The 16,726-nt window shown below is 38.9% G+C and overlaps 1 protein-coding gene across 3 annotated transcripts in view; it reads right to left on the reverse strand.

Annotated features, from left to right (window-relative positions):
• Window positions 1-5,254: 5,254 nt before the first annotated feature.
• The window catches only part of LOC124800021 (cyclin-G-associated kinase), a 263,298-nt gene continuing 251,826 nt past the window's right edge, over window positions 5,255-16,726 (reverse strand). For all 3 annotated transcript variants that reach the window (XM_047262964.1, XM_047262963.1, XM_047262965.1), the window contains exon 24: window positions 5,255-6,804. In XM_047262964.1, the coding sequence (XP_047118920.1) occupies window positions 6,694-6,804 (111 nt within the window). In that variant the 3' untranslated portion in view covers window positions 5,255-6,693. The remainder of the gene's footprint in view (window positions 6,805-16,726) is intronic.

A 16,726-nucleotide genomic window follows, 5' to 3' on the forward strand; every position in this document is an offset into this window, starting at 1 on the left:
ACTACGAAAATTTAACTGAAAACTAAAACAATGAAAAATTGCGGAATCCAAAAAAATTCCCAAGTTTTTACCGGTTTTCCCTGGTTGTATGCACCCTGACAAACGCACGTATCTCTAATAGTCTTTGCCTGTCGTTTGCACATTCTCTATTGAACCAAGAGTGTACAGACTTTAGCACCACCCTAAAGGCTGCTAAAGAACAGTAACTTCAACCAGAAAATCTCAAAGCTCTGGCTAAAATGAATGTCAGAAGACATGGATTCACATAGTTATCTGAGGAATCTCCTGCCATAAACTTTGCTCCTGTTTTCAAGAGCTGTCAAATCAATATTGAAGGTAAGTAACTCAAAATGTCAAGTCTTAGAGAAGATTTTATCAAACTATAACATTGATGATGTTTTCAGGAAACATACTGAAAATGAAGAGCAAATTAATCGGAAAGGAAAAATTCCTGGCTTTGGCTAATTAGGAGCAACATACCATCGTGCTTATGGAGTGGCAACATACTTACAATCATCAATCAAGAATGAACATCTGTGCTCTTTGTCTGATCTCAATGGCATCCATGAAGCTACAGTAAAAAAATTGAGAACTAACAGTAACTAATAATAATAATAATAATAATAATAAAAAACTTCTAGTCATCTCTTGGCCTCCATAGGTCAACTATGTACCACAACAGCCTGCCATACAGGGTGTACATACAGTTCGGGAACACTTTCAATTATTTATTGCACAAGAACCAAACACTGTACAGATATAAATATGTCATTTTGAAGAGAAACCCTAAAGTTTCTGAATCTGCAAAAAAAATGAAGCAATCAAAAATCATAGCAAGGTATTAGACCAGCCTAAGAACTATCGCACACTATTTATAAGTCCATAGAAAGAATTCTATGCAATTGACTTGGTCCAGCAGTCTTCCAGAACATTTCTATTGAGCAAGCTAGATTTTCTGATCTTTACAGCATTTATTGAATCATAAAACATCAGTTGCTTTCTTTGATGTAAGTGCAGCACATGACATGGTTTAGGGGCATGGACTACTTTATGACTTACTGTAACTTCTTCCATGCAGCCAGACAACAAAACTTATTGACAACATTTTGCTGAATGGGCATTTACTGCAAAAGACGTAGACAGCAAAAGACGCTAATTGTCCAAGAGTATTGAATAATGGCTTACCACAGGGATCCGTCCTTCCTCCAACACTGTCCAGAGAGTTTGGCTATGCGAACAACTGGGCAGTAGCAGCCAAATAAAAAACCTTCAAAACAACTGAATAAATCCTAAATTATGACCCGGACGTCGCATGCTGGTATTTTCATAAATGGAGGTTACAACGAAACTCAAATAAAATAGAAGTTTGCATGTTTTACCCTGTCCAATAGAGTGGCACACAAAGCCCTTGATGTCTTATTTTGATGGAGACAAGCTTGTTCATAACATGCGTTCAAAATTCCATGGTATAACATTAGATAGGACACTTTCTGTTATGGAGCACTTGATATGAACATCTGCTAAGCTCTAATGCAGAAATGTGCTCCATAAACACTGTGGCACTTGATGGGGATTGTCAGCAAACACTCTCGAGTATCAGCACTCAGATTAATACTGTGTGTCTTAACAGTTCAAATGTAAAAAAAATATAGATGGACAACTTAACAAAGCCATGCTTACTGGTAACACATTGCCATCCGGTGACACCACAGTGGTGTCATGCCCGAAATAATGGTCAACGGCCGGTGACACCACAGTGGTGTCGTGTGCATAGTATCACACAGTGCCAGCGACAGCACTTTAGTATCTTTTGCATTCTGTTGGTTTTTTGTTTAGGTAACCATAAATTACATACGTCAACAAGTTTTTTGCTTTTATAAGAACTTGTGCCCTTTCATCATGGCAAACAAAAGAGACAATATGATTATTTATGATGAATGCGTGGACATTTTGTCTGACGTTCCGGATGACTTGGCCGACTGGGAAGAAGACATTGGATATAAAAAAAAGTGAAAGTGAAGCAGAATCGTTGGAAGATAGTGAAACATGTCTAAGAAGAATTCGGCGAATGCTACGGTTGCCAACTGATTCAGATGTATCAGACAAAGGAGACAGTGCACAGTGGTCAGACTTTGATTTACCAAGGACCAATAATAAATTTGAAGGATCTCTGGCTCCGAACATATTTTCCAAAGATACAGAGAGCATCGAGAATACTGTAGAATTACAGATTGGGAACGATGTATTTGGATATATTAGCAATGAAACCAAGAAGTACTACAGTCAAATTTAGAATAGAAGGAAATTGGATAAAAAAATGGCAAATTTGTTGACATTACGGGATCCAAACTTAGAAAATGGTTTGGGCTTGCTATCCTTATGGGAATTGTAAAAAAAAAAGCAAGAAAGATGATTATTCATAAATGAATATGTTGATAGATACACTGACATTTCCCAAAACAATGTCCCACAACCAGTTCAGACAAATATTATCATTTTTATGACAACAACAATAAACCGGATAATGCTGAAAGACTTGTCAAAGTGCAATGCGTAATTGATTATTTTTCCAAACAGTTTAAAGAAATTTTTAATCTAAGTCAAAACATCTCAGTTGATGAAGGAATGATACTGTGGTGTGGACGGTTAAATTTTAAAGTTTACAATCTGTCGATAATTATGAAATATGGCATACTCATTCGGATGCTGTGAGATTCGAGTACGGGATACAGTTCCTCATTCAAGATATATTCCGGTGTTGGACAGCCTTTAACAAATCCGCGATGGAACTATTGACACCTTCTTATGGAAAGTGGCATCACCTCTACAGTGTACAGCTTGAGGAGAAGTTACTTGAAAAGAAAATTAGAGATTGTGGAACGATATGGCACAACAGAGGATTTCTGGAAAAAGTAAAGTGCGCAAAAGTCAATGTGTTTGAAGCTTGTGATCAACGGAAACGTGAAGTACTCGCACAGATATGGAGAGCTTCGAAAACTAAAATGATACAAATGATCTCTACAATACATAATGACAGTTTGACTAACACTCAAAGAAAATGTAGAAAAACCAATTACACAATAAAAAAAAACCTGAAAGTGCAATACACTACAACAAATACATGAAAGGAGTGGATTGGGCAGACCAATATTTGAGTTATCATCCTATATACTGAAAAACTATAAAATAGTCAAAAAAGGTTAGCATGTACCTCTTTAACTGCGCATTATTTAATGCATTCCGTACGCGTCAGTATTTCAATAGAGAACACAAGAGTCTGATTTCACGATTTTTTATTGAAAAAGTATAATTCATGGATAAAAGACCATGCACCTGCTTCTGAGCAAAACTTGGAGGTTGTCACTACATTGCATATGTCTCATCATGATCTGGTTGACAGACTTTCCGGTCACATAAAGCAACACCGACTAATACTTATTTCGGAAAATGAAGAAACTGCCATGTATGTTCCAAAAACAAAAAAAGAACAACAACAGACTTTATGTGCAAGTCTTGTGGAGTTGCGTTACATTTTTGAGACTGTTTTTCTTCACATCATATGAAAAAGAAATAGTAAGTGCCAAAGACAATGCAAATAAACAAATATATGAAACAAACAAATTTTGTATTTATTTACGTATGTATATCTTCAAAATTTCATGAAAGTAGGGGAACATGGTTGAGAACTTATGAGAACTAACAATGAGATTAGTAAAACTTAACAATTTATAATCTCCTGATAGTGTCAAGAATGGCCGGCGACAAGCCTAGTAATCCGAATTAAGTGTTGCTGGTGCCAAGTGAATAGATTTGTACGAGATGTGTGGATGGCAAAGTGTTAATAGGTCAACACAATCTACCCCTATATACTGGTTGCCTATCTTGAGCCACATTCCACTACCTGATATCAGACATAAGAGCACACTATTGCATAAATACTTTAGAATGATATTCCTCAAGGAAGGAGCTGTCGGCAAAGGCGGTTAAAAAAAGAAATGTGAGCACACTATTGCATAAATACCAGATTCCTGATAACACCTACCTTTCAGTATCGAGCGATGTATTCCCTGTGGAGTGAGAGAGGCTAAGATCAAGACATTCCACTCTCATCATAACCAGGAATCTCACAGAAATTAAATTCAATGATGAATGGGAAAGCTGCTGGCAACAGTTTTCCACAATGCCTGAAACTGCCTTGCATCCAGCAGAAACCCCTGGATTCGACCAGCCTTGGACAATTTGGTCTATCCTGAACCACCTGTGACTGGAGCATGGAAGATGTGCAGACGCATTTCACAAATGGGGGCAAATCTTCATCACCATTGAGAGACTGTTGTGTGGAACGACAGACATTTGCTCATGTCGTATCAACATGACCCGCATATGTGTACAGTGTACTAGGGTCTATTGACGAGTGGTGTGATGAAATATCTTGATATTCATATGCAGCTGGTGTCATTTGTGTTATTTTATGCTGGAGAGCAGTGTTTGAATGTAGGTGTGTAGCAGCCTTGCAGTCTTTGCTACATAATAAATAAATAAATAAATAAAAGCCTCTGCTTTTCTGTTCTTAATCTACTTACCAGGCACATAATTCTCTAGACCATTGAGTTACAATCTATGTAAACTTGACCCATAATTTCTCTACATCCATATTACTGGTGCTAAGTGATGTCAATTCATTGTGTAAGTGAGATGCTAACAAGCAGAAACACTTTCCTAGCCTTCTTGATTGATTTATTAACTTTTGTAACCATAATCACTATGATGACATTATCCCTAAAACTCGTCTCTATGATGGTGCCGATAAGGTCTGGCCTGTTGATCAATACAAGATCCGTCTTGTTGCTAGTATATTGTAGAGTAAAAGAGCAGTAATCTGTTACTTGCTGTGCATCTGTTGCAGGTGTACAGTGTGTTTTTCGCCTGTATCTATGTTTCATTTCCGTATAGACCAAAATGCTTTAGTTCAGCTCTTATTATTGTTCTACACATTACCCAAAAGCTTGCCTCTTGTATTTGAATATTTAATTCCAGGTCAATATTACTTCTTAATCCTTTCCACACATTGTAGCTCTTGATCCAATACAAGAGCAACCTTTTCCTTCCACTGATATCTGTGTACACCATAACTGGTTCTCTGCTTTTCCTTTCAGCTGTGATTTAAAATACATAGTGTATGACACATGAGCAATCCTTCAGTCACAAAGGATATCTGGATAAATAAAAAATCTATGTTTCCAGCACATTAGCATTGTAATCATTTATTGTTTTCACTGCTGTGCTACAAGAGCAGGCCTACAAAATCAATTAAAACAATCTATCAAATAAAATTGACACATTATGGACAACAGTGTAGCAATAAATACAATATTTACATAAAACAGTAAACAACTTAGGCTACTGTGATACATAGGACGGGCTTAATATAAGCCTGTAAATCATTACTTTATACATTTTTAAAATATATTATGATGTATACTATCTTGGGGGTGTGGAAACATGAAAGTATTTTACAAAGAAACAATCTTTTTACCATCAACTGCTGATACAAATTTTAATGAGTATTATACTTAGCCCAGTAGTCAGTGGATTTAATTTACATATTGTCAGACTTTCAGTTTTAGATCTGCTTCACATATAAACAGCAAACCATTTCCTTAAACATTTATAATATACAATTTAATGGATAGCAAAACGAAATTTATGTTCAGTTTCCAGATTTTTTTTTTTCAACCAAAATATGTAATAATAGTTGATTTATTGTTAAAATTTATATCTGAAGCTTCCGGTCAAACCCGTACTACTGAAATAGTTTAGACTAGCACATAAACAAAATGTAGCTCTTAAAAATGTTTATTGCACAGCAGTACAACCAACTATTCCAAAATCATTTTGGAAATTCAAACCGTACATATTAGCAGCAAGAGTCTGAAATTCAACAATAAAAATTGTGAAACTAATTACTTTTCACATGTGCAACAATGTGGAATTTGAAAATCCCAACAATGAGAGGACTTCACAGGCACACATGCACAAAAATAGTGGGGGAGCATAACAATTAATACTGTTCTAACTGTTCCAATGGCAAGTTACTCAAAGCTTCACTTTAATTTTATGATCTGTTGCCACATTTCTGAACCTATGACTGCCATTTCAGCACCTGGTTACTAATATTACTTTTTAGTCTTACACGGTACATTCTGCTCAAATATACAAGTACATTTCAGTTAATTACACAGGGGAATGTTTGTTTTTAATATCTGTGAGCACATTTGTGCCTAACGTTTGTCATTCATTCATTATTAAGAATAAATATATAATTTAACAACAAATATATATCCCAATATCAATTTAAAATGGTGTATTATGCAAGGTAAAGATTACCTTAACTTATGTATACGCTTCTCTCAAAAATAATTTATTAAAGTTTGCTAACCTCTGATAAGTATTTTATAGGATCAAAATATGGGACATATCACATCACAGCAAAATGGGCAAAAATTTTAGTTTGGGAGTCAACTACAATGAAACTACAAGACAAAATAACAGTGACTTAAAACAATTATATAAAAGCATGGCAGATTCATACACAACAGGAAAAGAAAGGATGCAACCATCCTTTTAAGTAGTTATTATTGCACTCTTTATCGGCACAGTTTTGACTCTTTTTGCCTCTTGGAAGATAGCCGTTCAGTTTGCAAACATGTGCTGCTGACTTGCATCATTTTCAAATTCACTCCAAGCATTATTCAGTTCCATAAATATTAGTTTAGCAATCTTCTCATTTGGTGTTCCAGTTTGCTATGAAAATGTAAATAATAAACATTTCTGTTAACAAGTGTTTTTCTTCAGTAAGACGTACAACAATAACAACAAAGTACTCATATTTCCTAAATAAAATGATTTTTGGTGAGCTTGCGGAAAGTTGTTTAAAGTTCCAATCATTTTCCATAGTTTTCATCAGGAAAGCTATTGAGCGTCAAGGAAATGACGGGTTTTCACAAATATAAATGATGTAGGGATGCCCACTGCTATCATTCTAGTTACAATGCTTCTTATTAGCTCTAATAAAGGTACAAATTATTCACTTGGTGAAGTGTGGAAGTGGGTGTTTGATATCAAGAGACTGCATGTCACTGTGCGGAACTTGTGATTAGAGGGAGCTTATCACCACTGGTACCAGAGAGAACAACGATACTGTATAATAAACCTGTGCATTCCTATCTTCTTCAGTAAACTAATTTCTCTCATGAAGCCAATGGAAAGTACTGCTGAAGGCTTGGAATTTATACTTCTTTGACACAAGTTCACTGACAATATATTATATGTTAGTAAAATTAAAAGAAGCAGGTGCAAATAGTAATTCCACAAGGTATGTATCAAGATATTTTTAAATCCATGGCATTTATCTATAACAATAATTGACATTCATTGATGGAATAATATGTAAAAAAAAATGAAAGGCAATCATTCACCTGTAGTTGACTGATGCATGGCATACAGAAACACATAACAGAAAACAGTATTCACACTAGCTTTTGACAGCTCCAGATCTACAATATCCCCCCCCCCTCCCCCCCACACACACACACACATACAAGTATACAGATATGCTAATGCACAATCCCCCGGTGAGGGCGAGACCAATTACTGATAACTGAGAGAAGTTGCCTGAGCTGATGGACTTGGGAGGTAGGGAGTCTGCAATTTGCCACAGTTTGTTGGCCAGTAACGTGAGTAGAGAGTGGTTGTATGGGTAAGTCTTGCATCTGGGCCATCTACAAGAGAATAACCCATGGGGTAGAGTAAGTGGAACAGGGATGGCCAAGGACATTCTGTAGGTTGGGTGGGCAGCGGAGCACTGCTTTGGGTGATGTTTTTAGAATGTTGGGTAGGATACTCCACACCTTAGGTAGCTTAAGCCCTGATGAAAGATGTCGTTGAGTTTTTCAAGGCCAGGCTGATACTGGGTGATCAGAGAAGTGCTAGTCAATAGCTGGTTAACAGGTTTATTGGGGTCAGAGGGGGGGAGAGCACAGGATGAGGTGTAAAGGATATCGTGTGTCAATAAAGGATCTGGTAAAGTTATTAAGGTATTTTGACAACGTCTGCTTTCCACTGCAGGTTCACTGTCCATAGGTGGTGAGGCTGTAGGAATAGACTTCTTGACATGGGATGGGTGACAGCTGTCAAAGTGGAGGTGCTGTGAGCTTTTGGCACTCTTAATATGAATGGAATGAGCCATCTGAGAGGTGGGGTCTAGAAGGACCAGGTAAAACATATTTGGGAGTAGGTGTGGATGCTATGAAGGAAAGAAGAATGGTTGTCCTCGTCATGAGCCTGGATCATGACATCTCATCAATGAATCTGAACCAGACAAGAAGTTTTAGGTCTTTACTGGATAAGGAGGATACCTCCAAATGGCTCATAAATAAGTTGCCATGAGATGGTACCATGGGAGTACCAATGGCAGTACCTGGATTTGGCTTTCAAAAGTGTAACAATTGAGGGTCAGTATGTGGTTGGCTTTGAGGATTACGAACAATGTGGTTGGTTTGATATCACAAGGGCATTGGGACAAGTAGTGTTCCATGGCTGCAAGGCCATTGGCGTGGGAATGTTTATGTATAAGGGTGCTGAATCTGCAGTGACAAACAAGGAGTGTGGTGGTGGTGGTGGTGGTGGTGGTGGTGGTGGTGGGACAGGAGCTATCAAAAGGTGGTGAAGGAAATGAGAAGTGTCCTGAATGTAGGAAGGAAAGTTAGAGACAATAGTTTGGGGGTGTGGGTTAACAATGCTGAAGGTACATTCTGTGGAGGCATTGTACTAAGCCACAGTAGGGAGAACATGTAGGGTTTGGGGATAGATAAAAGATAGGAGTGTGGGGGATTTCTGGAGTGAGGAGGGAGATAGATTCAATGCCAGGTTTGGGAAGGACCCGAGGCCTTCACGGGAGCTGCTGGAGATCATGTTGGACTTCTGGCATGGGATCATGGTCATAGTATTTGTAAGTAGAGGTGTCAAAAAGTTGACGGAACTAATTAGTCACTATGGTGGAGCCTTTCACCTGTGGTATGGGCGATAAGATCTGGATTGGTTTTGAGGTCTATGAGTGATGCTATACTCAATGGGGAGGGATTTAGGGAAGGAAGGTGATGTTAGTTTACAAGTAAAGAATTCCTGAAAGCTTAATAGGAGAGGAAATTGAGGCTGGAACTGTTTTCTGTGCAGAATAGCTGTTGGCTATTGTCACTGGGGTATGAGACAAAGAACTGCTTCCACTGCAGAGAAAGAATAAAGGGGTAAAGAGCCTTCACAAGACCAGCATGGCTGAATTTAGGTTTGGGGCTAAGGTGAGGCCATTAGATAATACTTAGACTTGTGTAGGGGTCAGGGTTACGGGAGAGAGGTTGACAATAGCTTTACACGACAAGAGTTCAAGAGGAGTGTGTTTCATGGAGGATGGAAGTAATTTCTGGGGATGTGGAAGGTGGAGTAAATCAGCAAGGCATGGTAGGTGAGCTATGAGAGGTTGACTGAATAGTGGGGGGTGCATTAGAGTGGTAGGCTCTTTCTTGGCTATCCCATGTATGCATAAGACAGGAGATGGCTGGTACAACCTCCTCAGAAGGTGGTGGGAATGCTCTTCAACTGCTGAAGGGCAAAGATTTCTATTGAAGTGATGGTATTCAGGAAGTGGTGGTCACAGGGTAAAAGGAGTAGAGGCTGTCAAGTATGTTTTGATCTTGGATTATATGATTATACAGGACCAGTATTATAAGAGTCGAGGGACATGAAAGGGAAGCAGTGGTTGGGAAGAGAGAGAGACAGTGTTGTAGCCTCTCCCCGATGCTATTCAATCGGTATATTGAGCAAGCAGTAAAGGAAACGAAAGAAAAGGTCGGAGTAGGTATTAAAATCCATGGAGAAGAAATAAAATCTTTGAAGTTCACCAATGACATTGTAATTCTGTCAGAGACAGCACAGGACTCGGAAGTGCAGTTGAACGGAATGGACAGTGTCTTGAAAGGAGGGTATAAGATGAACATCAACAAAAGCAAAATGAGGATAATGGAATGTAGTTGAATTAAGTCGGGTGATGCTGAGGGAATTAGATTAGGAAATGAGACACTTAAAGTAGTAAAGGAGTTTTGCTATTTGGGGAGCAAAATAACTGATGATGGTCCAAGTAGAGAAGATATAAAATATAGACTGGCAATGGCAAGGAAAGCGTTTCTGAAGAAGAGAAATTTGTTAACATCGATTATTGATTTAAGTGTCAGGAAGTTGTTTCTGAAAGTATTTGTATGGAGTGTAGCCATGTATGGAACTGAAACGTGGACGATAAATAGTTTAGACAAGAAGAGAATAGAAGCTTTCGAAATGTGGTGCTACAGAAGAATGCTGAAGATTAGATGGGTAGATCACATAACTAATGAGGAGGTATTGAATAGAATTGGGGAGAAGAGGAGTTTGTGGCACAACTTGACAAGAAGAAGGAATCGGTTGGTAGGACATGTTTTCAGGCATCAAGGGATCACCAATTTAGTACTGGAGGGCAGCATGGAGGGTAAAAATCGTAGAGGGAGACCAAGAGATGAATACAGTAAGCAGATTCAGAAGGATGTAGGCTGCAGCAGGTACTAGGAGATGAAGAAGCTTGCACAGGATAGAGTAGCATGGAGAGCTGCATCAAACCAGTCTCAGGACTGAAGACCACAACAGCAACAACAACAACAGGACCAGACACTCTATGAGGATGAGGGACTGAGGAAATTGGAAAAGGTGGAGGTTCTTACAATGTGTGACAGCCTGAGATGCCAATTGTAATGGTAAGCACACCATGAGGGATATCATCTGCCCACAATATTTCAGGAAGAGGTATGTGACTGAATTTTGGTTGGATATAGAAGAGTTTCCAGCACTGGTGCAGGTAGAATGAGCAGGGATTCACGTTTGGATGGTCGGGAGACAAAAGGAATGACTGAAGGGGGAAAAATGAGAGAGAGAGAGAGAGAGAGAGAGAGAGAGAGAGAGAGAGAGAGAGAGAGAGAGAGAGAGAGAGAGAGAAGTTGAAAAAAGTTGAAAAGAAGAAAGTAAAGACTTTTGGTTTAAATGTTATAATAGAAATCAATGGTACATGCTACAGGATGGTCCATTGATTGTGACCGGGCCAAACATGTCACGAAATAAGCATCAAACGAAACTCGTCTAGCTTGAAGGGGGAAACCAGATGGCGCTATGGTTGGCCCTATAGATGGCACTGCCATAGGTCGAACGGATATCAACTGCATTTTTTAAAATAGGAACCCCCATTTTTTATTACATATTCATGTAGTATGTAAAGAAACATGAATGTTTTAGTTGGACCACTTTTTTCGCTTTGTGATAGATGGCGCTGTAATAATCACAAACATGTAAGTATGTAGTATCACGCCAGTGCGGACGGCATTTGCTTCATAATACATTACCGATGTTAAAATGGACCATTTACTAACTGCGGAAAAGGTCAATATCGTGTTGATTTATGGCTATTGTGATAAAAATGTCCAACAGATGTGTGCTATGTATGCTGCTCGGTATCCTGGATGACGTGTCTGGACTGTTCGCCGGATAATTATGTTATTTAAGGAAACAGGAAGGGTTCAGTCACATGTGAAACATCAACCATGACCTGCTACAAATGATGATGCCCAAGTAGGTGTTTAGCTGCTGTCGTGGCTAATCCGCACATTTGAGCAGGCAAATTGCGCGAGAATCGGGAATCTCAAATACGTCGGAGTTGAGAATGCTACATCAACATCGATTGCACCCGTACCATATTTCTATGCACCAGGAATTGCATCGTGATGACTTTGAATGTCGTGTAAAGTTCTGCCACTGGGTACAAGGGAAATTACGGGACGATGACAGGTTTTTTGCACGCGTTTTATTTAGCGACGAAGCGTCATTCACCAACAGCGGTCACATAAACCGGCATAATATGCACTATTGGGCAACGGAAAATCCACAATGGCTGTGACAAGTGGAACATCAGCGACCTTGGTGGGTTAATGTATGGTGCAGCATTATGGGAGGAAGGATACTTGGCCCCCATTTTATCAATGGCAATCTAAATGGTGCAATGTATGCTGATTTCCTACATAATGTTCTACCAATGTTGCTACAAGATGTTTCACTGCATGACAGAATGGCGATGTACTTCCAACATGATGGATGTCCAGCACATAGCTCGCATGCGGTTGAAGCGCTATTGAATAGCATATTTCATGACAGGTGGATTGGTCGTCGAAGCACCATACCATGGCTCGCACATTCACTGGATTTGACATCCCCGGATTTCTTTCTGAGAGGAAAGTTGAAGGATGTTTTCTATTGTGATCCACTGACAATGCCTGACAACATGCATCAGCACATTGTCAATGCATGTGCAAACATTACAGAAGGTGAACTACTTGCTGTTGAGAGGAATGTCGTTACACCGGAGGTACATGTTTCACATTGGAACAACCGAAATAAAATGTTCAAACGTACCAACGTTCTGTATTTTAATTTAAAAAACCTACCTGATACCAACTGTTTGTCTAAAATTGTGAGCCATATGTTTGTGACTATTACAGCATCATCTATCACAAAGTGAAAAAAAGTGGTCCGATTAAAACATTCATATTTCTCTACGTACTACACAAATATGTAATTAAAAATGGGGGTTCCCATTTTAAAAAAACGCAGTTGATATCCGTTTGACCTATGGCAGTGCCATCTATCGGGCCAACCATAGCGCCATCTGGTTTCCCCCTTCAAGCTAGACAAATTTCGTTCTTTGCAGCTTTTTTGTTTGACGCTTATTTCGTGAGATATTTGGCCCGGTAACGATGAATGGACCACCCTGTATATAGAGTGCTATGTAGGAATGTCAGACAATGTTTTGAATCAGCTTTAAGTAGTAAGCATACTCATAAATAATTATGTTTGGTCAGAAATTGACATGCATGACACTAAGTAAACATGTGCAATTGTACAATGTGATCGTAAATAGGTAAGTAAATGATAAGCTAACAGCCAAGCTAGGCAGCATGCGTCGGTAATGGAGAATGTGTTAAAAACAGTACTTGAATTAAATGTTTGGAAAGGGGCCACTGCTTTGAGAGCAAGGAGTTGTAATACAGTACTTATCAGCCTGTGGGCCATTACTGTAGTGAGCACTCAAGAGGGTGGACGGTGTGTGTTTTGAAGGCAGGTACTATATAGGAGGAGGAGAAAAAAGTATAGGCATATAAGGAATAAAGAATTAACTAATGATTTGTAGGTAAGTAAATGAGACAGTCTTCTTCTTTTTCTTGTACTGTATCTTTGGCCTGCATCAGCGCAGGGTCTGCACAGTTTATCAACAAATTTGGCATGGCTAATTTAAGGAGTGGCCACCCCTTCCTGTTGCCATGTACAGGGCTACAAATGATTGAAGCGATTTCATAAATTCACTGTAGTTCCATTCATTGACATATGGTCACGACACACTACAGATGCATAGAAAAACTCAAAGTTTTGTTCGGCTGAAGCCGCACTTCAGGTTTCTGCCGCCAGAGCGCTCGAGAGCGCAGTGAGACAAAATGGCGACAGGAGCCGAGAAAGCGTATGTCGTGCTTGAAATGCACTCACGTCAGTCAGTCATAACAGTGCAATGACACTTCAGGACGGAGTTCAACAAAGATCCACCAACTGCTAACTCCATTCGGCGATGGTATGCGCAGTTTAAAGCTTCTGGATGCCTCTGTAAGGGGATATCAACGGGTCGGCCTGCAGTGAGCGAAGAAACGGTTGAACGCGCGCGGGCAAGTTTCATGCATAGTGATGTGAAAGATTCAGTGTTTAAACCTCCTCTACCAAGAAACGTGCCAGAACTGCGAGCTCGCATCAACAATGCTTTCGAACTCATTGATGGGGACATGCTGCGCTGAGTGTGGGAGGAACTTGATTATCGGCTTGATGTCTGCCGAATCACTAAAGGAGCACATATCGAACATTTGTGAATGCCTAAAAAAACTTTTTGAGTTTTTGTATGTGTGTGCAAAGCATTGTGAAAATATCTCAAATAATAAAGTTATTGTAGAGCTGTGAAATCGCTTCAATCATTTGTAATAACCCTGTAATGTGTGTATCCCAAATGTCTACATGTGTAGTGTTATTCACATGAAACTGAGTGGAAGTTTTCTAAATGTTTGTGAATCTTGTAACTGAGGTGGTACTTAGATACCAGCCCAGTATTCATCTAGTGGGGTATGGGAAACCATCTAAAACCCACATTCAGACTAGCTGGCACACCAATCTTTATCATTGATCTACCTGGCAGATTCGATCTGGAGCTAGCAAACACCACTCCCAAAATGGCACCTTAACATGCACATCTATCTAGGTGGGTAAGTAAAAACAATGGTAGAAGACTATGGGAGTGAAGAGAGCTGAATCAGCAATGCACAACTGTAATGGAAATTTATGGATGGAACAAGTAGTAAAAGAGGGGGAAGGTAACCACTCACCTGTAGTTGACTGATGTGGCACCTACACACATGTAACAGAAAACAGTATTCACAACCACACAGACACCCAAATTTACACTAGCGTGACTGCAGTGAGACTGATACTTTTTATAGAGAGCAGTTGGCTGGGCTGATGAAGGTGGGGAGGGGGTAGAGAAACATGCATGAGGTAAGGAGGGAGTAGTGTGAGGCAGGTCTTTTGACTTATGATTCAGCAGCTACATGGCAAGAGAAAAGGGAATCAAAGGATTGAGCATAAAAGAGGATTGAGTATACAAGAGCATTTCGACCCTCCCCCCCTACTACTCCTCTACCCTCCCCACTCCTCCTCCCTGTCTCTCTCTCTTATATGCTCTACTCTCTGAACTTCTTTCGACTCGTGCAGCCACTGATTCATCTGGTGGAAGACCTGTCTTACACCATACTTTGCTACCTTGTTCCCACCTCCATCAGCCTCATAACAGCTCTCATTAACTGATGACAATGTCTCACTGTGGCTGCAGGAGTGTAGGTGTGCAGGTGTGTGTTTTGCTAGGAAAAGAGCAAGAGCTTGAAAACTGGTGAGAATCCTGCTTTCTGTTATGTGTGTCTATGAGGCACATACCCATCCACAACAAGTAAGTGGTTGCCTTTCCTTTATTTTTATGCATTATGACATTTCTCTCTTAACTGCTCCTGATACCAGTGAAATAATCATGATATAATGAAGATATCAAATTAAGGGAAAAAAAACCACTGACTCAAATACATGATCAAAGCCAGATGGACACAAAGGAGGACAAAATACAGAAATTAACATTTGTGAAAACAGAGCAAGAGAGGAATTCCACATCACCTCCCTGGTTATTAACAATAATAGATTACATCAGTAGTGTATCAGCATGGCCTGCAGAGGATCTTTCATGAGGAAGCTATATTGAGAAATTTTGGTTAAATATTTTAGACCTGTTTTCAGTCTCTTAACATCTTGCTGTCTTTCTTTTCCCTCTTGGAGAGCAATAATATAAATAATTCAACAAATTCAACATTTTGTTAATGCACATTTCATAAACTTTCCTATTTGCCTATTCTGCTACAAAACAATATTTTAAATTAAGATCTAAGAACTGCATTGGTCAGAGAACAATATGACTGGAACCAACTGAACTGGAAGATTTAAACAGTGACTTGTCATGACTGAAATAGGTTAATTACTTGTCATTATCATAATAGAAGTTTCATAACCTTTATACTACTATACAGAATTTTTCCGATTACAAATCATGTGCTAGACTGTGTTGAACTACTGCAGGCAGTGCACCACCATCTGAGGAACAAGCTCAACCTTCAAGACAATGCACAAGGCATGTGTTGCCCTTGAAAATCATAAGAGCTGAGAACAAGTTTGCAGTGTAACTGGGCTTTTCTTGTAATTTTATTGTTGCCTTTTGTTTTTATTCACAATACCCTGCGTATTAATACTGTAACCTTCCAGAGCACACAAATGTATTTGTAACATTCAGCTGTGGTACAGAAGTCCTGTTACTCACAGCAAATGTGTGATATGGAAACAGATTTGTAAGTCATTGTACATTACAACTCAACACCTTGATCCAGATTGTTTTTACTACCTGACTAGGTTGCCAAACACAGAAAGATAAATATGTGCATATAGAACAGCATGTGTTTACTGCATATATAAAAACAAAGTATTTGTCAAATTAGGAATGTTAGAACTGGGGTAAATCTCGTGTATTGTTTGAGCACCTAGAACTCTGTAATCACTACACAGTTGAACAGATTCTGGTTCCAAGATGGCTGCTGAGTAAGTGATGCCAGAAACTATTTCCAGAAAGTTAAGTGATTTAGGCAGGAATATAATTTAGTTTAACACCGACAACAAATTAAATACGTGCATTAGTGTATCGTTTAGTCTTGCCATTAAAGGTTTCACTTTTCTTTGCGTATTTTTTTAGAAAATACGAAAAGATCATAACTTCGCGAAGTCGCGTTTAGGCTTAAATTTTGTAAACGTGTTTGTTTCTTGTTTCACGGTTATTTGACTAGTTTCTCGGTATCAAATAAGTAAACTACCGTAAACAGCATATAACTTCATTGTTTTAATACAGATTTTGTTTATAGGCCTAATTCTCGTAACGTTTTTGGAGAATCAAACTTAAAGTATCTCGTTTAATTGTCCTTTTTTT

Source organism: Schistocerca piceifrons, chromosome 1 (genome assembly GCF_021461385.2).
Source record: "Schistocerca piceifrons isolate TAMUIC-IGC-003096 chromosome 1, iqSchPice1.1, whole genome shotgun sequence".
Taxonomy (NCBI): domain Eukaryota; kingdom Metazoa; phylum Arthropoda; class Insecta; order Orthoptera; family Acrididae; genus Schistocerca; species Schistocerca piceifrons.